The 25,583-nt window shown below is 40.3% G+C and overlaps 1 protein-coding gene across 6 annotated transcripts in view; it reads left to right on the top strand.

Annotated features, from left to right (window-relative positions):
- Positions 1 to 2,468: 2,468 nt before the first annotated feature.
- ORC2 (origin recognition complex subunit 2) overlaps positions 2,469 to 25,583 on the top strand; it is a 51,128-nt gene continuing 28,013 nt past the window's right edge. For 2 of the 6 annotated variants that reach the window (XM_087435581.1, XM_087435583.1), the window contains exons 1-7: positions 2,469 to 2,663; positions 5,635 to 5,683; positions 7,444 to 7,547; positions 9,117 to 9,260; positions 17,194 to 17,283; positions 23,341 to 23,433; positions 24,111 to 24,142. In XM_087435581.1, coding sequence (XP_087291707.1) covers positions 7,451 to 7,547; positions 9,117 to 9,260; positions 17,194 to 17,283; positions 23,341 to 23,433; positions 24,111 to 24,142 — 456 coding nt within the window. In that variant the 5' untranslated portion in view covers positions 2,469 to 2,663; positions 5,635 to 5,683; positions 7,444 to 7,450. The other 4 variants (XM_004426786.3, XM_087435579.1, XM_087435582.1 and 1 more) reach the window with 4 other exon arrangements.

Here is a 25,583-nt window from a genome sequence, read left to right as displayed (position 1 = left end):
TTTCTGTGAATACCTGGGGAAGTTGCTGTTTTATGGTTGTCTCTAGCTTTAACTTCCTGCCACCCCTAAATTCTGGATCTCCATTCTGAATGGTATAGCTCTGTTTTTATCTATCCTACTGTCAATTTAAAAGGAAAACTCAGCCCTTTCCTCTCTTTTCCACACATACACTATAAAAACAAAATCAAAACCCACCACTCACACCAAGACCTCTGAGTCTGTAGAAGACTATTGAAGATTTTAGAGAGAAATGAAGAGAGTTTACATCATAGAAACATAAAGAACGTATTAGTTGAATATCTATTCAATATTCCTAGATCTTCAAATTTTTAAGAACTCTTTGAGCACTTAATTGTTTATTCTCTCTACTTACCCCTCACATTCTTTTTTTATTTCTAATGTAGAGAAAATTGCCTTTCTCTTTTGTTCTCTTGAACCCTGCTAACCAAAATGGAATATTGAGGTATCCAGGCTACCATCATTTCAGTTTCTCAATTGGATTTCCTAAGCAGCTTCCAAAATGCTGTGATTCCATCTCTTCCTTCTCTCTGCTCCCACTCTTACCTCCTTTATCCAAGTGATCTTTCAATACAAATCTGACTAGTGCCCTAAGGGCCAAACTAGCCCTTCATGACAAGACACCCAACTTTGGCACTTGCCTCTTGGCAGTTTATGCACCTGCTATATTGATTTGGGCCTTCTACGTGGAAAATTTTACCCCTCCTCTGTGCCCTGGCTTAAATCTACTCAATCCTCAGCTTTCAGTTTAAGTATCTTCCTGCAAGAAAATTGTCCCTGACTCCTTTTGTCCTTTAATTAGATACTCCTACCACATGGTCCAATAAACACTGGACTTCCATATGGTAGCGTTTTTCTAATATCGTCTGTTATCTTCCCCTATAGTATCTACTGTGGGGGCAGCGATCGTGTTTGGCTCGTTCCTTATTATCTGTGTATCCTTATTATCTGGTACACTGGGCACTCTGTGGTTTTGAATTGTCAACACAAATAATCCATAATCAAGCTATAAATCAAGGCCCGGCCTGGTGGCGTAGCAGTTAAGTGCGTGCGCTCTGCTTTGGTGGCCCAAGTGTTCTCAGGTTCGGATCCCAGGCACGCACCGATGCACCACTTGTCAAGCCATGCTGTGGCGGTGTCCCATATAAAGTAGAGGAAGATGGGCACGGATGTTAGCCCAGGGCCAGTCCTCCTCAGCAAAAAGATGGAGGATTGGCATTGGACGTTAGCCCAGGGCTGATCTTCCTCACACACACAAAAATAATAATAATCTATAAATCAAAACTGGGATGCATTTATTATGAGCCAATTTGAGGACTTGAGCCCAGGAGAACTTTTCCACCAAGGAAGGAAGCTCTCTACAGAAGTGGGGTGTACAGAGTGCTTATATACTGTCTTAGAACAAAAAATATACATCACATATGGCGGGAACATCTCTTTTACTGTCACGAGATGCTCTAACACAGCAGGTCAGTGGTCACAAGGTGAGCACAGCAAGTCGGTGGTCAGCAGGTCAGTGGCCATGGGATGAGTTAAAGCAGGTCAGTAATTAATCCTTAGTTTCTGGGAAGAATGTTTACCCTTAAAGGAATGCTGATATGGGGGAGGCAACATCCCTATCTTAAGGGCATCATTCTTGTTCTTGGGACATTGTAAATGTTTAAAGACGACGTAAAAAGCATGCTCAACAGGCCACATCAGGCCTTTCTGGAAAAACAGGTCAGGCCGAATTAGTTTCACAGCAAATGGCTTCCTCATATACTCCAATACATCCTGTTGCTTTTCATGTATTCATCAGAATGAATGAATAAATCCAAATGAAATAGTATTGTTAGAGGATTACACTGATTCCCCAGCAGATTCATTCCTTTTCTTCCTCATTATTTCCTTCTAAGTCTATTAATTCTAGTTTCTCTGTGTCTTCATCCTATTAGCAGTCTGATCCTATCTCCATATTCATTGGCCAGCCCTAATTCTCTTTTTTAGAGAGGACTTCTCTCCTCCTCCCTACCCCAAACCCTTGAGATGCACAGGATCCTACCTTTCAGCCAAACGAGGTAAAGTTTTAAAAAAAACTGCGAATTCATTCCCATTATCCTTTTCCTCAAAAGAAGGTATCTAGAGAAACCGATAAACACTTTTAAGACTGCCTCCAGAGACAGGAACCGCTCAGAGCGCCACACCTCTGCAAGTTTCCTCAGGTCTAATCAACACTTCCTTCTCCCTTCACCGGAAACGGAAAGACGAAAGGAAAGGGCGAGAACCCAGCACTTAGGGATTCGTTTTTCTCAGGCTTCTTGGTGGGCGGGGCCTCCAGCCCTACGCCGACTGGCCGGCAGAACCGTCGCTCTCGGCCGACTCCGCTTCCCATTGGTGTCCCGGGGCTCCGCCCCTGAGCAGGGCGGGAGATTCGGTGTGCAGCAGGCAGGCCTCCCATCCCCCGCGCCTCGGCGCTCCCCTGCGACCCTGCGACCCTATTCAGGCGCCGACGTCTAGAATTTGGCCTTTCCCGCCGTGCTGAAGGCGCCTTCCCTGCGGCGGCCATTCAGCGAGGGGGCCGGAGCCCCGCGGGCGGAGAGCTGGCGGTGCGTGGTGGGGCGGCCGGGCCGCCCGCCTCCCTGTCCTGCTCAGCTCGGGCGCGCGAGGTGAGTCCAGGCGCGCCCCGCCGGCCGGGGTGGCGCGTGCGGCCTGCGGCAGGGGCGCTGCGCCTCCCTCTCGGCCCTTCCCGGGCTGACCCCCGGCTCCGCAGCGCAGCCAGCCGGTCAGCGGCGCGAGGCCCGGGCCGAAGTCCGTAAACCCTTGTTGGGGTGAGTGGCTCCCTGTGCGAGACCGTCCCTCTGTCTGTCCAGCGGTGGTAGGCTTTTCGTGCTGGGGACGCCTGTTGCCAGCGTATGTTTCCGGCCTCAGGAGCCTGGTGCTTGTAAAGAGAGAACCGTAAAAATCCGTGAGGAAGGAGTCCCGGGAGAGGGGCAGGTCCAGTGATGGCCGAGGAGGAAGAGGTCTCGTCCCAGAACTACCACCGAGGAGGACCCGGCAGTGCCGTCCCAGCCTGGAAGCACCCAGTGAATCCTGCCAACTGAGCAGTCACCCTGGGGCAGTGCCCGGTCGTGACTGTTGACAAACCAGGCTCTTCTGGTGGAGCTTCTTAATTGAAAGGATGTTGACGCATTACTTTTCGTGTTACAACTGAAATCCTACTCGAACCATCACACCTTCCCTAGTTAAATTACAATCTGAAAAAAAAACGAATAGCATAATGGGGCCGCCTGGTGGCATAGCAGTTAAGGTCGCGCGCTCTGCTTTGGTTGCCCGGAGTTCGCTGGTTCTGATCCTTGGACACAAACCTACACCGCTCATCAAGCCATGGCGTGGCAGCAGCCCACATACAAAATAGAGGAAGATGGGCGTAGAGGTTAGCTCAGGGACAATATTCCTCACCAAAAAAAAAAAAAAAAAAGCATGGCCCTACACCTTTGTGTATTAATGGCCCTGCATAGTAAATGGACGTCATTCATTCATCATTTATTGATCACTTTTTCTGTGAGATGTTAGATGGGATATAGAGATGTACAAGAGATCTGCATGGTTAAGTTGAAGTTTAAAGTGAAAATACCTGTATCAGGGAACAATTTATTAGCATTTTCATATGCCAACCGCATGATATCATTTAATCGTCACAGCTTTGTCCATTGTCACACAGTTGTAAGTGTGGAGTTAAGATCAGAACTCCTGTTTATCTGGTATTGGAATTGGTGCTTAACCACTAATATGTGCCACCTTTTTTTAAAAGATTGTGTTTTTAAAAATTGCAGCAAATCCTTTATTTGCTTTCAAAGGAGATTGTGTTGCTGTTAATACTCATTTGGTGCTGCTGTATTGCCTTACTGTTAACTTCTTGAAAGGAGTCCACTTAAAAGTAAGCACCCAAGACAGTGCCTTGAGGTGTAAATGGTCACTAAATATTTGCATTTTATTCTGTGTTTGTTGGGTATGTTTTTTTTTTCAGAAATTGTTGGAGAAGAGGGAAGGAGAGGTTTCTTTCAAGGTCTTTGTAGAATTGTCTTCAATTTGGTGATTCTGTACTATGTAATAAGATGCCTTAAAATCTAGAAAGCAAATTGCTTATAAATGCATTCGGCTACAAACAAGAGTAAGACTGCCTCTCTCCAGGCAAGTCCTATGTAAAATACCATGGGGAAATTGCCTAGCACAATATTCAATTGTGTAGAATATTTGTTTTTAAATTTTCTTTGAAAATATTTTTTCCCCCTGAAGCAACTACTAGACTTTTGCTAATGAGAATTATGTAACTGACCTTGATTCCTTTTTCACTTTGATTGCCAGGAAGCTCAGAGCCAAAATTCTTTGTATGATTTTATTTTCTACTTTTCTTTATATTTTTCCTGATCCAGACTCCCTATTAGTATTTATAGTTTATCATTTGTTTTATTGCATTTGCTTATTGTCACTGCTTCAAATCCTTTGTAGAACACAGCAGTACCTAATTTAAAATAAGGTAGGTTATGCTGAATCTGGCCATGCTCTTAAAAGTATTCGTGATAGAACTAGTGATGTTTAACCTAATGAGGTGGAAACCTAGAAGAACCACAGAAGTCTTTGGGTATTTGAACTGCCATGTGGGGAAATGATTAGGCATATTATAAATAGTTTCTAGAGGTAAAACAAACATTTGGGATAACAGATTTATGTTTAATGGCAGAAGTGTGTGGTGTTATAGAATGATCAGGGACTTTGGAAATCAGTCAACTGGGTTTCAGCACTAGCACACTTTCTAATTTTGTGAATTTGGGTAATTTAATATTTAACCTCAGTTTACTCATCTATAAATTGGGGGAATTATATGTATTTTTAACTACCTCAAAGAATCTGAGGATTTAATGATCTGGTATACATAAAAAGTGCCTAATACAGTGCCTGACAAACAGCCTCTCAAAAACCTTCATTTTATACAGATATAAAGAAATCACAAGTTTCTTTCTTTTATACAAATGTCATGTAGATGCATTAAACTTTTTCTCTGATACACCCAAATTTCCCATAATAAGCAGTATGGCCCAAAGGACATGTTCTACTGGCAATGGTCAGATAAATTATAGATGGAGTATTATCTTTATAACAAAGCATAAACCTAATAGAGTTGTTGTGAGGATTAAATAAGAGTACATGTAGAATATTCAAAACTGTCTAGCACATAGTAAGTGCTCAAATTTTGGCCTCCTCCCTCCCGCTACCTGCACCCCCAGTCCAGATCTTCTGTTTCTGGGGCTTTACTCTGCCATTGTAATGACTTTGGTTTTGTAAGAACTGCATTTATCTATTTATCTTTTTAATATTTTTTTTTATTGCAGTAACACTGGTTTATAACTTTATATAAATTTTGGGTGTACATCATTATATTTCGATTTCTGTGTAGATTACATCAGGTTCACCACCCAAAGACTAGTTACAATCTATCACCACACACATGTGCCTAATCACCTCTTTCACCCTCCTCCCTCCCCCCATCTATTTATCTTGTTTGTTAAAACTCATGAACTTTGGTTGCTTTCATTTTCCTGTTGGCTGACCCTGACTGAGTTCTTTTTCCAATTACAGGTGACTGTACCTGAATTTTCCAGCTGCAGAATGTGTAGTACCTTTAAAGGTAAATGAAAACTGAGACAACTTATTTAAGTGTGCTAGTTAGAAAAGAAAACTTGGCAACATTTAGTAAGTTAACTGCATGCAAATAACTGACTCATGAGGGGCACAGTCACTAGTTCCTCTTGTCAGGAGAAAAGGCAAAAAGAGGATTTATAAGAGCAAGAAGAGAAAAAAATTCAATTTTTGGGTAAGCTGATTAGCTAGCAGCTAGTTGGAATCATCATTAATTAGTTTCAGGCAGTTAGCATTATAAGTTCTTTTTTTTTTTTTTTTTTTTTGCGAGGAAGATCAGCCCTGAGCTAACATCCATGCTAATCCTCCTCTTTTTGCTGAGGAAGACGGGCCCTGAGCTAACATCTATTGCCAATCCTCCTCCTTTTTTTCCCCAAAGCCCCAGTAGATAGTTGTACGTCGTAGTTGCACATCCTTCTAGTTGCTGTATGTGGGACGCGGCCTCAGCATGGCCAGAGAAGCGGTGTGTCAGTGCACGCCCGGGATCCGAACCCGGTCTGCCAGTAGCGGAGCCCGTGCACTTAACCACTAAGCCACGGGCCGGCCCAACATTATAAGTTCTGAAACTAAGTTTTGTCAGAGTAGCCAGAGTTGATCTAGCTTTTGCCTGCTTAACTCTGAAGTTTGTGCGGTGAAGAACTGACTGTAAAGTATTGGAAGGATTTATGCTCACTGGTTAGTTACCAGGATACCTAGGAAGCCGTGTTCATAGTTGTCAGGTTCTTTTGCAGGCAGGCAGTAATAGTAGAAGGAGGTGCTTGAGGATTATTTGATGCAGGCGTGGTTCCCCAGTGGAGTACAGACTTCCCCACCATGGACTATATCTTTCTAGTGAACAGATATTAAAATCCACCAATCCATTATTCTGTGTTTGGCCGCCCCTTTTCTAAACTCCTTTTTACCGACCACCCCGTTGCTGTTAATGTCGTTATTCTGTAGATTGTAAAGAAAGTTAGAGCTTTCTTTACAGGCAGAATTGTTTTCCTGTTATTACATTTTAGTTGGCTTGATTGGATTTGGCTTTTTCTAAATCTCAGATACTTCTTCCATTTTTCGGATGAAGGATTGTTACCTATTATCAAAAACATAATATTAATACAATGCAGTAGTCTGCAGGGGATACATTCCAAGACCCCCAGGGGATGCCTGAAACCAAAGATAGTTCTCAACCCTATATATGTTGGTTTTTTTAATACATACATACCTATGATGAGATTTAATTTATAAATTAGACATAGTAACAGATTAACAATAATAACTTCTCTTTGGCATCTTCGAATTGCCAGCAAAACTACTCTTACACTTGGAGGCCATTATTAATTAGACAAAGATTACTTGAACACAAGCACTGCGCGACAGTCGATCTGATAACCAGGAGGGATACTAAGAGGCTAACAAGCAATATGCTGGACAAAGGAATGATTCACGTCCTGGGCAGAAGGGAATGGGAGGGCGTGAGGTTTCATCAAACTGTTCGGAATGGCGTACAATTTAAAACTTATGAATTGTTTATTTTTGGAATTTTCCATTTAATATTTTTGGGCTACAGTTGACATTGGATGACTGAAACCGTGGAAAATAAAACAACGGATAAGGGGGGACTACTGTAATGCATAATATATATTTCATACTTAAAAGACTTTTAAAAATGTTGTACAAATAGATGTATTCATTATGTGAATGTTTAATTTATTTGGCTGTTGATGTGAAATTTTCATCACTTTTGAGTGCTTTTTTGCTTTTGTTTAGGTTGGCAATGATGAGTAAACTGGAATTAAAGGAAGACAGGATGCTGGAGGTTCAGTTTGTGGGAGATGATGATGTTCTTAATCACATTCTTGATAGAGAAGGAGGTACTGAGTGATTATACAATTGAAGAGATGCTTATGTAGTGGTTATGAATTATTTCACTTTTTGAATTATATTAACCTGTTTTGAAAATATAGCACAAAGTATTTGATCTAGATCAAATTTGATCTAAATCAAATCAAATAAAAATTACTTTAATTTTTAGTTTACTCCATTCAAATTTTATTGAAAATTAAAAACAATAAAGCCTCAGGGGCTGGCCCAGTGATGTAGTGGTTAAGTTCAGCATGCTCCACTTTGGCGGCCCGGGCTTGGTTCCGGACCCAGACCTGCAGCACTTGGTAGTGGCCATGCTGTGGCAGTGACTCACATACAAAATAGAGGAAGATTGGCGCAGATGTTGGTTCAGGGCAAATCTTCCTCAGCAAAAAGAGGAAGATTGGCAACAGATGTTAGCTCAGGGCGAATCTTCCTCAGCGAAAAAAAAGTAAATAAAGCCTCATCTAATATGAAATGCTCAGGGGCCAGCCCCATGGCTTAGCGGTTAAGTGCTTGCACTCCACTACTGGTGGCCCGGGTTCGGATCCCGGGCGCGCACCGATGCACCACTTCTCTGGCCATGCTGAGGCCACGTCCCACATACAGCAACTAGAAGGATGTGCAACTATGACATACAACTATCTACTGGGGCTTTGGGGGAAAAAAAAAAAGAGAATTGGCAATAGATGTTAGCTCAGAGCCGATCTTCCTCAGCAAAAAGAGGAGGATTAGCATGGATGTTAGCTCAGGGCTGATCTTCCTCACAAAAAAATAAATAAATATTTTAAGAAAATAATAATAATATGAAATGCCCAATAGTAGTGCTAAGTGGTAACTACCCATTGTAACTAAAATGTGTAGTTATTTTGACCCCCCAAAATATACACTTTCAAGGTTTTTTTTTTTTTTTTAATTTTATTTATTTATTTACTTTTCCCCCCAAAGCCCCAGTAGATAGTTGTACGTCATAGTTGCACATCCTTCTAGTTGCTGTATGTGGCACGTGACCTCAGCATGGCCGGAGAAGCAGTGCATCGGTGCGTGTCCGGGATCCGAACCCGTGCCATCAGCAGTGGAACACGCGCACTTAACAGCTAAGCCACGGGGCTGGCCCAGGGTGTTTTTTTTTTTTTTTTGAACTAAGTTATATAAACTGTGGAAGAGTGGTCTGTACTTTAATCAAAGAGAAAACATGACATTTTTTTCCAGCTTCTAAGTAATGACAGTATAAGTAGTACAGTTTGTTTACTTATTTAAATGTAATGTTTAGAAGGAATTTATAAATTCTTTTTTTTTTTTTTTTAAGATTTTATTTATTTATTTTTCCCCCAAAGCCCCAGTAGATAGTTGTCTGTCATAGCTGCACATCCTTCTAGTTGCTGTATGTGGGACACGGCCTCAGCATGGCCGGAGGAGCGGTGCATCAGTGCGCACCCGGGATCCGAACCCGGGCCACCGGCAGCAGAGCACACGCACTTAACCGCTAAGCCACGGGGCCGGCCCTATAAATTCTTTTTATAGAATTTATAATGTTCTGATTCTGTCAAGTTCTAATTCTTTGGATGTTCATATAGGAGCTAAATTGAAAAAGGAGCGAGCTCAGCTTTTGGTCAACACAAAGAAAATAATAAAGAAGCCGGAATATGACTTGGAGGAAGATGACCAGGAAGTATTAAAAGATCAGAACTATGTGGAAGTTTTAGGACGAGATGTTCAAGGTATTTGGGGGGGAAATGTAAACTCATATTTTTGCTAGCGGGCAGAATCACTTTGCAGAATGCATAAAATAGTTTGGTAGGTTAAGCAATGGTGTGCTATATTTTTTTTTTCTCCAATTTTTTAATTGTAAAATACACATAACATAAAATTTACCATCTTTCCCATTTTTAGGTATACAGTTTAATTGTATTAAATACATTCATAATGTTGTGCTGCCATCACCACCATCCATCTCCAGAACTCTTTTCTTCTGATGTGCTATATTATTTCTCATCAGAGTAGCATTGCTATAAGTTTTTTCTCTGTAGTTGGAAAGGTTGGAAGCACTGAGTTTCTACTACAGGTTTTTTTCTCTGCAGTTCTTTATTTTACAAACAACCAGTCCTGCATTTAATTATTTTTAGAAAGACAAATTCTACAAACCAACCACTCTGAAGTTATTTTTTAAGATATTTATATTTTTAACTAATTTGAAATAATTTCATAAAGCAAGTCACTTCATTATTACCTTGATCTTCTTTACAGAAATAGTTGGAGCATTTCAAGAAGTAATGTCATTCCAACCTAGCCATGCTAGTGTTGTGTTTTTTTACACCTAAGCCAGATTCCTGCCAGGTGATACATAAAATTTTTTAGGCTTGAATTATATTATACTATAGGGCTCAAAGAGCACAGATTTAGATTAGGGTACAAAGAGCACAGGTCTGCTCAAGTTGACTTAAAAAAATAAAGACCAAGGAACGAAATCAGTATTGTTGGGTACTGGGGGCATTGGAACTGGGACCACATTAAAACTGAGCGACTTTGCTCTCATGGATCTCCTAGTCTCCCTCATGTCATCTCTGTGCATCCGGTCTGTTCTCTCTGTGCTTCTTATCTCCCTCATGTATGTGTTTCTTACTCTCTCATACTTGGCTTATAAATGGCCATCGTGACTACTTCTGATCTTCTTATCATTTCTTGAGTCACAATGTGTCTGGTTTAGTTCCCAGGGTTAAATGACATGATACCAAAAAATGGCTGTTGTCCCTTAATAGACTTAGTGGGCAGGGTGGATTCTCTTAAAAGTGTCCCCAACTAGACAGTTGACAATTCTAGGGCATATTCTGAATAGAACTTTGGATTTTTGAGTACCTATTATGCTACGCCTAAGTAAAGAGATTGAAAACAATATTTTTAAAAAAATGTTTTCTTCAAAATCATTTCTTTTTTTTTTTTTTTTTTTTAAAGATTTTATTTATTTTATTTTTTCCCCCCAAAGCCCCAGTAGATAGTTGTATGTCATAGCTGCACATCCTTCTAGTTGCTGCATGTGGGACTCGGCCTCAGGATGGACGGAGAAGCGGTGCCTCGATGCGCACCCGGGATCCGAACCCAGGCCACCAGCATTGCAGCGCGCGCACTTAACCACCAAGCCACAGGGCCGGCCCCAAAATCATTTCTTATTGTAAAAGTAATACATACTTGTAGTAGAAACTCAGTGCTTCCAACGTTTTTCATGTATTAGCACCCACAGCAAATGATATTTGGAGGCACACTGGAATAAAGGAAGAATACTCCAGACCAGGGACGAATGCCCTAGGGCTTCTGAGCCTTATTCCCACCCCCTCTGCAGGCCCTGACTGGCTTTCTCAAAGGTGGAGAGGATCAATACTCAGCACACCTGTAACCCCTACCTTTAATTTCTGCACACTTGTTGGGAAACTTTGCCTTAGAGCAGTGTTTCTCAACTTTTTTTTCATTGTTATCCCCTAAGGAGCCATTTTAGGCATTTTCTCCTAATCACCTCCATCCATGAAATTTTAGTACTACATATATACTGTTTATCTGTTTATGCACTATAACCCCTTGGAGGGTAATAATGTAATGTCTTATAATGTCTAAGATGTTGTTCACACTCCCCCTCCTCCCACTAAGAGCCATTTTCATCCATTAGGAACAATATTGTTCCTGTTGAGAATGTGTGCTTTAGAGAACATGGAACTGGTAACAGTTTGGTGTGGATCTGCTGTCTGTCTGTACGTGCATGCACACACGTGACCTTGTGTCAGCAGTCTTTGAGTCCAGGAAAGGAGCTGTTCATTTGACCGTGGGCATGTACAACAGAGGAACCCATAACTTACTGTTAAGTCTTGCAAACAGGACTCTTCCTGTTTTGGTTTGTTTTTTCTTGTCTGCCAAAATGTGTATAGGAGTGGAGAGTGTTCCAGACAAGGTATAGGAAGGAGAGTTTGCTTTTAATGTTTTCTTCAGGGAAGAAATGGTGACATCTGTCACAGTCTTCTTTAACCTTGTTTGAGATACTGGACAATAAGCTTCTGGCTAATCTTTTATTATAAACAGAACACAAGCTTTATTTTTACAACAGAGGGACATTTGACAAAGAATCTTTAGGAATAGTTAAAAAAGAAAAATAACTTTTCAACAAGGATCTTTAAGTACTTTATTAATCTCTTTACGTACTGTTGAAGTGTAAGCTGCTTCTTACTAGCAATACACATCTTGACATACCTGGCATAGTTCTCGTAGTCTATTAATCCATCTAGTCTGGAGAAAACTCATTGCATGGAGGTGCTAGGAGATCTGAGGCATTAAATAGAAGAGATTCCCAAAGATCTCCCAAAATAATTAGATAGATGTCCTCCAGAGCAATTTGTCATATTGATGCTTCTCTTGAACAGTTTTTTTTTTTTTTTAATCTTATGAACGGTTTGATTCTATAATTGATTCTTTAAAAGTTGGCTGCTAGAAAATTCTGAGAAAAATATGTGGTCCACTTCTAGTATTTTTAATTTAGTACTCATAGTTCCACTTTTGAACTTAAGGACCATATCAAATTTTTAATTGTGGTTAAATAATTAAATCTATTTTTAAAAATACTGGTAAATTGTACATACAAAATTTACCATCTTAACTATTTTTAAGTGTATAGTTCAGTGTTAAGGACATTCACATTGTTTTGCAACCAATCTCCAGAACTGTTTTCGTCTTACAAAACTGAAGTTCTATACCCGATTAAACAACTCCCCAGTCTCCCCTCCCCCCAAACGCCGGCAACCACCATTTTACTTTCTTTCTCTGAATTTGACCACTCTAGGTACCTCATGTAGGTGAAATCATACACTGTTAGTCTTTTTGTCTGCCTTATTTCACTTAGCTTGTCCTCAAGGTTCATCCATGTTGTAGCATGTGTCAGAATTTCCTTCCTTTTTGAGGCTGAATAATATTGTGTTGTATGTATCTAGTATACCATGTTTTGTTTATCCATTCATCTGGCAGTGGACTTTGGGCTGCTTTGACCTTTTGGCTATTGTGAATAATGCTGCTATGAACATGGGTGTACAAATACCTTTTTGAGACCCCAATTTGAGTTCTTTTGTGTATATTCCCAGAGTGGAATTGCTGGATCATAGGTAATTCTATTTTTAATTTTTTGAGGAATCTTCATACTATTTTCCACAGCAGCTACACCAATTTACATTTCCACCAACAGTGCACAAGGGTTCCAATTTCTCCGCATCCTCATTAGCACTTGTTTTCTGTTGTTTTTGATAATGGCCATCAAGGGGGTGTGAAGTTGTAGTGTTATTTCTTTTTAAATTTTATGTATTGTTAAATTCTTAAAGATTACTCTCTGAACGAAAAGAACTTTAATAACTGAGTAAATATTGCATTTTAATCTATAAGTAATATATAGTTTCTCTATTAGACTTTTTAATTGTTTCTAACTTTTTATTATTATAACTAATGCAGTAGTGATTACCCTCGAATATAAATCTTTGTTTAGATCTCTAATTTCTTCATAAGAGACTCCTAAAAGTGGAATTACTGGTGAAAGTGTATGAACTTTATAAGACATACATATTACCAAATTGCTTCCTAGGAGGGTTTTATCAGCTAGTATTAAGATCCCTCATCAGCATTAAACATTTTTTATTATATTTATTAGCCACTTTAATTTCTTCTGTGAGTTGTATATTCACAGTTTTTTGATATTGAGTAATTTGAAAACTATTAAAAAGTTTTATATATATATTAGAGTAAAGCCCTCTTGGCCAGTATGATTAGAACCACTGTTAGTTGGTCAATCAATCAAAATATCAGAACCAGGGAATCATAAAAATAATTTATATACTCTAAACATTTTGTTTTACATATAAATATATATATATCGGAGTCTTTTCTTTGAATATAAGTTTGCCAGAGATCAGCTGGTTGAAGAACAGCACCACCTTTGGGTTTTTGAGGTTTTTTTAGACTATATCCATAATGCATCATCTAGGATTTCAGGCTTTACTTCCTTCCATTAGATTGATCATTTAAAGACACTTGATGCAATCTGAGTGTAGGGTGCTTTTTTGTTTTTTCCAATTTTTTCTTAAATTTTTTATGGTTTCTCATCTGCCTAATTTGAAACCAGTTGTTTTATTATTTTTTTTACTATTATTATTATTATTATTTTTTTTTTATGAGGAGATCAGCTCTGTGCTAAATCTGCCAATCCTCCTCTTTTTTTTGCTGAGGAAGACTGGCCCTGGGCTAACACACGTGCCCATCTTCTTCCACTTTACATGGGATGCCACCACAGCATGGCTTGCCAAGCAGTGCGTCGGTACGCGCCCGGGATCCAAACCAGCGAACCCCAGGTCGCCGCAGCGGAGTGCGTGCACTCAACCACTTGCGCCATCGGGCCGGCCCCGAAACCAATTGTTTTAATTAATAAAGTTTATCAAGTCTTTCTAAAGCATTTAATTCAGTTTATATAGAAACTACTTGATATTTTTAAATTCATATTTTGCCTGTGTGCCAAACATTTAATTAAATTATGTAATTGCGGTAACAAGTTCTCCATAAACAGACTCATGCATATGTGGAAACTAGATATATAATAGAGGTAGCATTGCAGATCACTAGGCTAAGGATGAACTGGTGTTGGAACAATTGAATATCCTTATGAAAAATTGAAATTGGATCCCTAACTCCCATCATAAACAACTTAATTACCTTAATTAAAGATTTACATATGAAAAGCAAATTTTAAATGCTTTTACACAAGAAAATGTAAGAGAATATGGTTTTGCTCTTGATACAGAATTTCTTTAAAAATGTATAATCAAAAGAAAAGATTGACAAATTCAACTAATTAAAATTCAGTGCTTCTCAAGAGGACAAACACAGACTAGGAAAAATATTTGCAAAAGACATACCCGTTAAAGAACTATTATTCAAAATATACAAAGAACTCTTAAAACTCAACAATAAGGAAACAAACAGCCCAGTTAATTAAAAAATGGGCAGAGGACCTGTACATCTCACCAAAGGATATATACAGATGGCAAATATGCATATGAAAAGATGCTGAACATTATATGTTATTAGGGAATTGCAAATTAAAACAACAATGAGATACCACTACACACCTATTAGAATGGCCAAGGGGCCGGCCCCATGGCGTAGCAGTTAAGTGCTCTCGCTCCGCTGCTGGCGGCCTGGGTTCAGATCCCGGGCGCGCACCAACGCACCGCTTGTCAGGCCATGCTGTGGCGGCATCCCACATAAAGTGGAGGAACATTGGCATGGATGTTAGCTCAGGGCCAATCTTCCTCAGCAAAAAGAGGAGGATTGGCATGGATGTTAGCTCAGGGCTGATCTACACACACACACAAAAAAAGAATGGCTAAAATCCAAAACATTGACAACACCAAATGCTGGCAAAGATGTGGAGCAACAGTAAGTCTCATTTATTGCTGTGGAAATGCAAAGTGGTATAGTTCTTTGGAAGACAGTTTGGCAGTTTCTTACAAACTAAACATATTCTTACCATATGACCTAGCAATTGTGCTCTTCGTATTTACTCAAATGAGTTGAAAACTTATGTCCACCCAAAAGCCTGCACACAGATGTTTACAGCAGCTTTGTTAATAATTGCCAAGGCTTGGAAGCAACCAAGAAGTCAAACATGCATAAATAAACTGTGATATACCCAGACAACACACTATTATTCAGTGCTAAAAAATAATAATAATAAGCTATCAAGCCGTGAAAAGACTTGGAGGAGCCTTAAATGCATATTACTAAGTGCAAGAAGCCATCTGAAAAGGCTACATCCTGTATAATCCTAACATTCCGGAAAAGGCAAAACTATGGAGACAGTAAAAAAATCAGTGGTTGCTAAGGGTCAGGAGAAGGGAGGGATGAATAGATGGCACACACAGGATTTATAGGGCAGTGAAACTATTCTGTATGATACTATAATGGTGGATACATGTCATCATACTTTTGTCAAAACTTGTAGAATGTACAACACCAAGAGTGAACCCCAATATAAGCTGTGGACTTTGGGTGATAATGATGTGTCAGTGTAGGTTCATCACTTGTAACAAATATACCATTCTGGTGTGGGATGTTGATAGTGGGGGAGGTTGTGCGTATGTGGGAGCAGGAGGTATATGGGAAATCTCTGTACCTTCCGCTCAAGTTGGCTGTGAACCTAAAACTGCTCTAAAATATAAAGTCTATTAAGTTCAGTACTTCTCTTCATCAAATGACACCATAAAGAAGTGAAAAGAAAAGTCACAGGATAGGGAAGGTATTTCTTCTTCTGGAAATATGAAACATGTGAAAAGATGTTCAACATCATTAGTGATTAGGGAAGGACAAATTAAAACATGTCTCCCCATGAGATTCATTTTATACCCACTACATTGGCAAAGATTAAGGAGTTTGGATAATACCAAGTGTTATTCCATATACAGATCAACGGGAAGTCTTAAATAAGGAGAGTGAACATGGACTTTGGAAAAGTTTGGCACTGTTTGTAATAACAATAATAAACCCATTACATGTTAATGTAAATTATACATAATTTAAATGAAAAACAGTTGTTTCCAAAAAAACTTAGTGAAGAGGGCATTGTTCTATATTTTTGCAAATCTCTGGCTTAATAGAGGACAGCTGGATTTTCATATCTGCTTTACACATTCCATTAGCCGAGAGGGTGGTGACGTCATCACACATCGTATAGTCTCTGGAATACCTTGCTATACACTGGTGTTTGAGAGTCAGAAAGTCAAACAATGTCTTGGTGTTATTATGGAATAGTTTTGGCCTCAGGGACCTCAGAAACCCCAGACCACACTTTGAGAATTGCCGTGCTAGAGAGTAGGCTTCTAGCCATGAGTGTCCAGTATGTGGTATGTAGCAGTTGTTATCTAAAGGGAAGTCTGAAGAATGAAATTAAGTCAAGGTCTTAATTGAGAGTAAGAGAGCTTCTGCCATGTAACAATGTTTAAATCTCAACCTCAGTTAACAATGGTACTTTGCACTTTTGCTTCAAGAAGGAAACAACTAATCAAGTCCCTTCTGTCCACCCTCCTCAGGGGCACCTACCCTCGTGAATTGAGTACATGTCCCTCTAGTCTGGAGAGGTATTTTTAGTGTTGTTTTTTGTTTTGTTTTTTTTTTTTTAATTTTATTTATTTATTTTTTTCCCCCCCAAAGCCCCAGTAGATAGTTGTATGTCATAGTTGCACATCCTTCTAGTTGGTGTGTGTGGGACGCGGCCTCAGCATGGCCGGAGAATCGGTGCATCGGTGCGCGCCCGGGATCCGAACCCCGGGCCGCCGGCAGTGGAGCGCGCGCACTTAACCGCTAAGCCACAGGGCCGGCCCTAGTGGCCTTTTTTTTGTGTGTGTATTTTTATGTATATTTTCGTGTATTTGTGAATAATAATGTTTTCAGTGTTTTAAAATTTATATAAACAGTATCATAGCCTGTTGTATGTTTTAAAATATTTTATATATACATACATGTTGTTAAACCTTTATGCAAGACAGTGAGGGGAACAAATCTTAAGTTCTTAGGTAAAATTTTTTTTCTTGTTAATTAACTTTGCCCATTTATCCTAAATACATGTTGCATTTTCTCTTTCAGAATCCTTGAAAAATGGCTCTGCTACAGATGGTGGGAATAAAGTTTATTCTTTTCAGAATAGAAAACACTCTGAAAAGATGACTAAATTAGGTATGTTGCTTTTCTGATTTCTATAATCTTTATTCACCCTTTCTAAGAAGGTGTATTTAGCCGCATTCCCCACATGTATCATCCAATGCTGAGGGATGTCATTTTATATTATATTATTTTATATTATCAAGCATATTTAAAGTCATTAGTATGTCATGCTCACATATCTTCTGTTCTCATCTAGGTTGTAAGCTTCTCAGAGTAGGAACCCTGTCTTCATTTTCTTCCCACAAGATCTGGCATAGGTTCTTAACAAATGTTTGTTGAGTAAATGAGCCACTTCAGTCACACAGAGATATTCTGAATTTATTGAATAAGAGTTTTACACTGTGGATAGAAAAATGTGATTTGTTTTATAGAAAACTGTTTATATAAAATTGTTAGGAATAGGCTGTTCTAACATTTTTTTACCTAAGTTATCCAATTACACAAGAATTACTGATTTTCAGAGAACTAGAGTATAACAAATTACATTTAACATTAAAACTAAACTGTCAGGGCTGGCCCCGTGGCTTAGCGGTTAAGTGCATGTGCTCCGCTACTGGCGGCCCTGGTTCGGATCCCGGGCGCGCACCGACGCACTGCTTCTCCGGCCATGCCGAGGCCTCGTCCCACATACAGCAACTAGAAGGATGAGCAGCTATGACATACAACTATCTACTGGGGCTTTGGGGGAAAAATAAATAAATTAAAAAAAAAAAAAAAACTAAACTGACAATTTAATTCTTTTAAGAAGTTCAGGGCTGGGCCGGCCCCGTGGCTTAGCGGTTAAGTGCGTGCGCTCCGCTGCCGGCAGCCCGGGTTCGGATCCCGGGTGCGCACCGAGGCACCACTCCTCCAGCCATGCTGAGGCCGCGTCCCACATACAGCAACTAGAAGGATGTGCAGCTATGACAGACAACTATGTACTGGGGCTTTGGGGGAAAAATAAATAAATAAAATCTTTAAAAAAAAAAAAAAAAAAAGAGGTTCAGGGCCGACCCCGTGACTTAGCGGTTAAGTGCGCACACTCCCATAGTGGTGGCCCAGGTTCAGATCCTGGGCGTGCACCGAGGCACCGCTTCTCTGGTCATGCTGAGGCCACGTTCCACATACAGCAACTGGAAGGATGTGCAACTATGACATACAACTATCTACTGGGGCTTTGGGGGGAAAAAAAGGAGGAGGATTGGCAATAGATGTTAGCTCAGAGCCGGTCTTCCTCAGCAAAAAGAGGAGGATTAGCATGGATGTTAGCTCAGGGCTGATCTTCCTTACAAAAAAAAAAAAAGGAAAAAAAGGAAATTCAGATGGCACTATATTTGGAATTCTGTGGTCCAAGGGGTCGTCAATTTTGAATGCTTTGAGGAAAGGAAATAACGTGTGAAAGCACTTTGAAAATTAAGGAGGTCCATAAGTATGTGAAGGTTTGGAAATACCAAAAAGTCAAGAGCAAGGGAATAATAATTAACTACCTGGTAAAATGTAATAGTTGTGTAAGAGGGCTTATAATCTATAATTATAAAACACCTACATGTGTTTCTTAAGTGGTATGTCTTTATGCAGTCAGTCTAGCCGATGACCATGTAAACATTCAAGGTCAAGTGAAAGTCACTCTTATTAAGTGTTGACACTGATGTGGGACATATAAGAAGTAATTATAAGACCTGTGTTTCTGAACATGATATGATTTAATCATTTGCAGGATTCACTTTTTCTGACAAGTGTAATATTAAACACATCATTAATTTTGAACCTAGCATGGTACATACAATAACTTATATTAATTGGTATGTTTCATAGTGTTTATTACCTACATCAAGAAATTAAAAGTTTTTTTTTTCGGGCCAGCCCCGTGGCACAAGCAGTTGAGTGCACGCGCTCCACTGCGGCGGCCCAGGGTTCGCCGGTTCGGATCCCCATGCGTTCCGACACACCGCTTGTCAAGCCATGCTGTGGCAGCATCCCATGTAAAGTGGAGGAAGATGGGCATGGATGTTAGCCCAGGGCCAGTCTTCCTCAGCAAAAAGAGGAGGATTGGCAGATGTTAGCTCAGGGCCGATCCTCCTCACAAAAAACGAAAAAAGAAAAAGAAATTAAAAGTTTTTTGATCTGTAAAAATCACTGAATTCTGTGTAGGATCTCTGAGAAACCAGAGAAGTGCTAATGTAATTATTAGAGGGAAAATCAGATAAACGGCAAGACCAAAATGAAACCCTAAGACAGTGAAGCAGGGTAAAGAACACTGCAGAAAGGGGAGAACTAATAGTGAAAAGAAGAGTGGAACCCCAGAGGAGTAATCAAGTAGAAGTTATCCGAGTGGATAATCAACATGCACATCACTACGAGGATGTGTCTTATATCTGTAAATATTGTTATATTGTGCGTTTCTGTCGTCACATCTGAAAAAAAAATACAGTCATGAAAAGATAGTTTTCTGGATAATTTGGGACTGTCCATATTTTCCAAAATCTGTGTTCAGTTAGGACCTGTGTTTAGTTATGATGCTCTTTAAAGAGTTTCTTGGGCCGGCCCCGTGGCTTGGTGGTTAAGTGAGCGCGCTCCACTGCTGGCGACCCGGGTTCGGATCCCGGGCTCGCACCGACGCGCTGCTTCTCTGGCCATGCTGAGGCCACGTCCCACATACAGCAACTAGAAGGATGTGCAGCTATGACACACAACTATCTACTGGGGCTTTGGGGGGAAAAAATAAATAAATAAAATCTTTAAAGAGTTTCTTTGAGGGGCAAGCCCGGTGGCGCAGCAGTTAAGTGGCTCGCGTTCCGCTACAGTGGCCCGGGGTTCACCAGTTCGGATCCCAGGCTCGCATCGCTGCACCGCTTGTCAAGCCATGCTGTGGCGGCGTTCCATATAAAGTGGAGGAAGATGGGCATGGATGTTAGCCCAGGGCCGGTCTTCCTCAGCAGAAAGAGGAGCATTGGCAGATGTTGGCTCAGGGCTGATCTTCCTCAAAAAAAAAAAAAAGTTTCTTTCATTCATTAAGTATTATTGCTAATTGTGTTTACATCTAAATATATCAATAAAATAGACTACCTTAATTTTTTTTTAAATAACTTAATCATCTGCTGGAAAATCATATATGACTCTGAGTATAAATGATGATTAAATATAATTGGGCTAACCAAGATAAAGGACTAGAAATAGAGGATGGGTTAGAGTGGAAGGCTTTGTAAAATACAGAGAACATGTCCAGGATGAGTAAATAAATGCAAACAGAAGAACAAAGGTAGAAATACCCAGTAGAAAGGACAGTGAGGATTTCCTCCAGGTTGGAGAAATAGATGACTGTAGGGAAATTGAAAATAGATTGGTTAGGCGGCTGGCCTGGTGGCATAGTGGTTAAGTTCATGCGCTCTGCTTTGGCGGGCTGGAGGTCTCAGGTTCAGATCCCGGGCACGGACTGATACACTGCTTGTCAAGCCGCACTATGGTGGCATCCCATATAAAGTAAAGGAAGATGGGCACGGATGTTAGCACAGGGCCAGTCTTCCTCAGCAAAAAGAGGAGGATTGGCAACAGATGTTAGCTCAGGCTGATCTTCCTCACAAAAAAAAAAAAAAGAAAGAAAGAAAATAGATTGGTCAGATATGATCAGATAATAGCCTGATGAGAAGCTATCATTAGGCAAAGAGGAATTTTATTTTAAAATTTCCAATATGTTGCAGACCAGTTGTTGTGTAAAATACAAGACGAATTATTATAAAAATGAAAATAAAGACATAAAATATAAGCTCCAATTTTTAATTATTAGAGTCACTAGCCATACATGATGACCATCTCTTGTTCTTTTTCCTTTTCTTCCTTTTTCTTCGTTTCTCGTTTTGTAGTTTAATAGTCATTTAAAAGCAGGTAGAGAATTCTTATGTTTCAATATAAAACCAATATGATCTCAGCTACATTACTTTGTACTCACATGGCTTTTTATTGATGTGAAATTTTTTCCTATTCTGTGGATCAGCAGCCTTTCATCCAGAAATGGTCTGTTTTTCTGGTGTAAAGAGAAGGCCAGGTCCTCAGCCTGAGGCGTGCCTGTGGGTGGAGTGTTGGGGAGGGTGAGGACTGGGAAGAGGAGGTGGAGTAACGGCCAGCAGTAGCCAGGGGACCAGCATAATGTCATAGAAGCCAAGTGGAGGAATCATTTCAAAGGAAGGTTTTTAAAAGATGAGTGATGGGCCGGCTCCGTGGCTTAGCGGTTAAGTGCGTGCGCTCTGATGCTGGTGGCCCGGGTTCGGATCCCGGGAGCGCCCCGAGGCACCACTTCTCCGTCCAACGCGAGGCCGAGTCCCACGTACAGCAACTGGAAGGATGTGAACCTATGACATACAACTATCTACTGGGGCTTTGGGGGGAAAAAACTGAATAAATAAAATCTTTAAAAAAAAAAAAAAAAAAAAAAAGATGAGTGAATGACACAGAGGACCAAGGAGGTTAAGAAAAAAAAAAGGTCAGTGCATTTGTGGGGACTGTCATGAGTATCTTGAGTCAGTTTCAAGACTGGAGGATAAAACAATGTGAAATAGGTTAGAAAGACTTTGAGTCAGGAAAGTGGCTTTAACTTACACAAATTCAACTATATAGGCTCCTTTAAAAAAAAAAAAAAAGAAGGGAGATAATTTAAATAGTGTATACCTTTTTTCTCAGTGAGCAATGTCCCAGTGTGTATTAGTTTGGGAAATGTAAATCTTTTCCTTCAGTTAGGCTTATTTCCCACGTGCCTCTCACAGTGTGAGAACGTGAGCATCTTTAAAGATAATGATTGTATTTTTCATTTAAAATGGCCCCTTCTGTTTAGAAGCCAACTATGTCATCTGATGCTCAGTTGAAGAAACGGCCATCTGTTCAATGCTATATTTTATACATTATTCATAGGTACTATACAGTTTTAGACACAAAATAAAATATACCACATTTTATGAGAGATTTAAGAGCTTGTAAAGTATAATTTTATAATTTTATTTATTTTTTTCCCCCCAAAGCCCCAGTAGATAGTTGTATGTCATAGCTGCACATCCTTCTAGTTGCTGTATGTGGGACGCGGCCTCAGGATGGCCGGAGAAGCGGTGCGTCGGTGCACTCCCGGGATCCGACCCAGGGCCGCCAGCAGCAGAGCGCACGCACTTAACCGCTAAGCCCCGGGGCTGGCCCTATGTAAAGTGTAATTTTAGATATACACAGTTTTTACTTGATGTTAGATCCCACTTTCTGGCCATTCTTTCGTGCCACCTGGCAAAGATGTGCCTCAAGTACATATGATAAAGAAATGGAAGGAGTATAAGCTGATCAGTGGAGAGGAGAGGGGGAGAATATGGTAATTAGAGAAACCAGTAAGGTCGAAATTAGGTCTTTATTTGTATTTTTTTGAGAGTCTTGTGGATAATTGAAGGAAGACTTAAAGATGCTTGGGACATAGCAAATGAGGGTGCAAGCAATAGCTTAGTATGGGTAGGTTTGTTTAAGATATTTTTTTTTTTCTTTTCTTTTTCTTCTTTTTTTTTTTTAAATAATTTTATTTATTTATTTATTTTTCCCCCAAAGCCCCAGTAGATAGTTGTATGTCATAGTTGCACATCCTTCTAGTTGCTGTATGTGGGACGTGGCCTCAGCATGGCCGGAGAAGCGGTGCGTACGTGCACGCCCGGATCCGAACCCAGGCCACCAGCAGTGGAGCGTGCGCACTTAACCACTAAGCCACAGGGCCGGCTCTATTTTTGTTTTCTTTTTAATTTTTTTTCCCTTTTTCTCCCGAAAGCCCCAGTAGATAGTTGTATGTTATAATTGCACATCCTGCTGGTTGCTGTATGTGGGACGCCGCTTCAGCATGGCCGGACAAGCAGGGCAACTGTGTGCGCCCGGTATCCAAACCCGGGCTGCCAGTAGCAGAGCACGAGCACTTAACCGCTAAGCCACGGGGCCAGCCCCTGTTTATCTTTCTGATAATAGTTGCAGGCAAGTTTCCTTTTTTTTAAGAATTTATGTAAGTGAAATAAGGCTATTTCTCCTCTTCATCTACTGTTGCCCATTAAAGGTCTTTTATATATTTCTTTTGTCTGTTTATAGCTTCAGAACTAGCAAAAACACCAAGAAAAAGTGCTGCATTCAATTTGAAGAATGATCCTGAAATTATGATAAACATTCCTCAATGTAGCAAGGGTAAGACTTTACCTCAGTTCTTTGAAGAGAGTTTTCAAAGTTGCTTCAAGTTGCAGTATGTTACTTTCTTTCTTGTCAAAGTGCATTTTTATATAATTTTTTCTTTTCTATTCTGAAAATTCATTCGGCAAAATGCAGTTAATACCCCAACCTGTGTGCCTTAGTATCCCCATATTTAGCTATCAATGAAGGGGGAAAGTATCTGTGCTGGTTGAAGTTATGCAAATGGACAAGGCCAACTAGAAACAGTCTGAAAACCGTGTTGTCGTTTGTTTGAGTTAGCCAGATGTTCATGGAAGATTTGCTTTGGCAAGTACTATTTGAGATAAGGCTTTGGAAGTCTTATAGTTTGTGGAGAATTGTGGAGCTATTGTTTTTGCGTGACCCATTCCAACCAGGTTAAACAGTGTACTTTTTAAATGATGAACCATGAGAAGGGCTCCATTTTTTCTTGGTATATGAATGCTACAGAAATTCAGGATGTAGCTGTCACTAATGGGAGTAATCATGACATTAATAGTGACAATTCAGCCTCTAGTGCAGATGCAGTTAGTTGAGAATTCAATAATATGTGGTGGCTTCTAGGTAGAAACTGCAACTTTGCTTTTAATGTAACTAGACTATTATGGAAAGTGAAGTATTTGTAGTAAGTGATGGCTTTTTGTTTCATTCTTTAGGGCCTTCTGCTTCAGACAAAGTTCAGTTGAAGGTAAGCAGTTGACTGAAAACAGGCAAACACCTTAGTGTTACACAGTAAGACATGATGAAAAATATCCATTTCGGGTGCTGGCCTGGTGGCATAGTGGTTAAGTTCGGTGCACTCCGCTTCGGCGGCCCAGGTTCGAGGGTTCGGATCCTGGGTGCAGACCTACACCACTCATCAAGCCATGCTGTGGCGGTGACCCACATGCAAAATAGAGGAAGACAGGCACAGATGTCAGCTCAGGGCAGCTCTTCCTCCAGCAAAAAGAGGAAGATTGGCAACAGGTGTTAGCTCAGGGCCAATCTTCCTCACCAAAACAATACTAATAATAATCCATTTCGTCTCTTAATTTATATAGTGCTTTATAATTTACAGGTATTTGCCAATTAAATAACTAACTTATAAGTGGAGAATCTGAGGTTCAGCGATCTGAAGTGAGTTGTCTAAGTTCACCTAACTAGGAAGGAGAAAAGCTGGAAAATGAAGCCAGGTCTTCTGGACCCAACTGTCATGACTTTTCTGTGTCAGAACTATCCCTAGGTATTTTCAACTTAGTAGAGCTGGCCTGGCAATTTTATGGTTTTTGGTTTGTTTTGTTTTGCTTTTATATATAGTGTTTTGTTGTTTCTTGGGAGATTGATCTCGAGATCCATTAAATACATTAATCTGTCCTTTTATAATTTACATTTGAAAGCTAAATTGGATTTGGTCAGTTCATTCCAGGGTAGCTGAAAGGAATTGACAACTTTTATCTTCTCCTTTGTGTTTTTTTTTGTGTGTGTGTGTGAGGAAGATCAGCCCTGAGCTAACATCCTGGCCAATCCTCCTCTTTTTTGCTGAGGAAGACTGGCCCTGGGCTAATATCTGTGCCAATCTTCCTCTACTTTATATGGGACACCACCACAGCCTGGCCTGACAAGTGGTGCATTGGTTCGTGCCCGTGATCTGAACCCAGGCCGCCAGCAGCAGAGCGTGCGCACTTAACCGCTACGCCACAGGGCCGGCTCCGAACTGAGTCTTGATAAGTAAGCTGTTGTTTGATAAGCAGGCTGTTTGCCTGGTGAGAAATCTGTTGTCCTCGTGGGAGAACAGGTTGCCCAAATGAGCAAACTGTCGAGATAAATTAGTTTGCAGAAATTTCTGTAGCAAAGAGGAGTTATTTATTAGTTTATAGCCTTATCTTTTTTTTTTTGAAAGACTTTATTTATTTATTTATTTATTTATTTTTTCCCCCAAAGCCCCAGTAGATAGTTGTATGTCATAGCTGCACATCCTTCTAGTTGCTGTATGTGGGACGCGGCCTCAGCATGGCCGGAGAAGCGGTGTGTTGGTGCACTCCCGGGATCCGAACCCGGGCCGCCAGCAGCGGAGCGCATGCACTTAACCGCTAAGCCACGGGGCCGGCCCTAGCCTTATCTTTTTGAGTGAGAATTTTCTGAAATGGTTA

The sequence above is a fragment of the Ceratotherium simum genome, chromosome 9, assembly GCF_057802395.1.
Source record: "Ceratotherium simum simum isolate JZ-2026a chromosome 9, ASM5780239v1, whole genome shotgun sequence".
Classification (NCBI taxonomy): Eukaryota; Metazoa; Chordata; class Mammalia; order Perissodactyla; family Rhinocerotidae; genus Ceratotherium; species Ceratotherium simum.
Note: the sequence above shows the minus strand (reverse complement) of the source record. Positions and strands in the feature narration are given on the sequence as shown.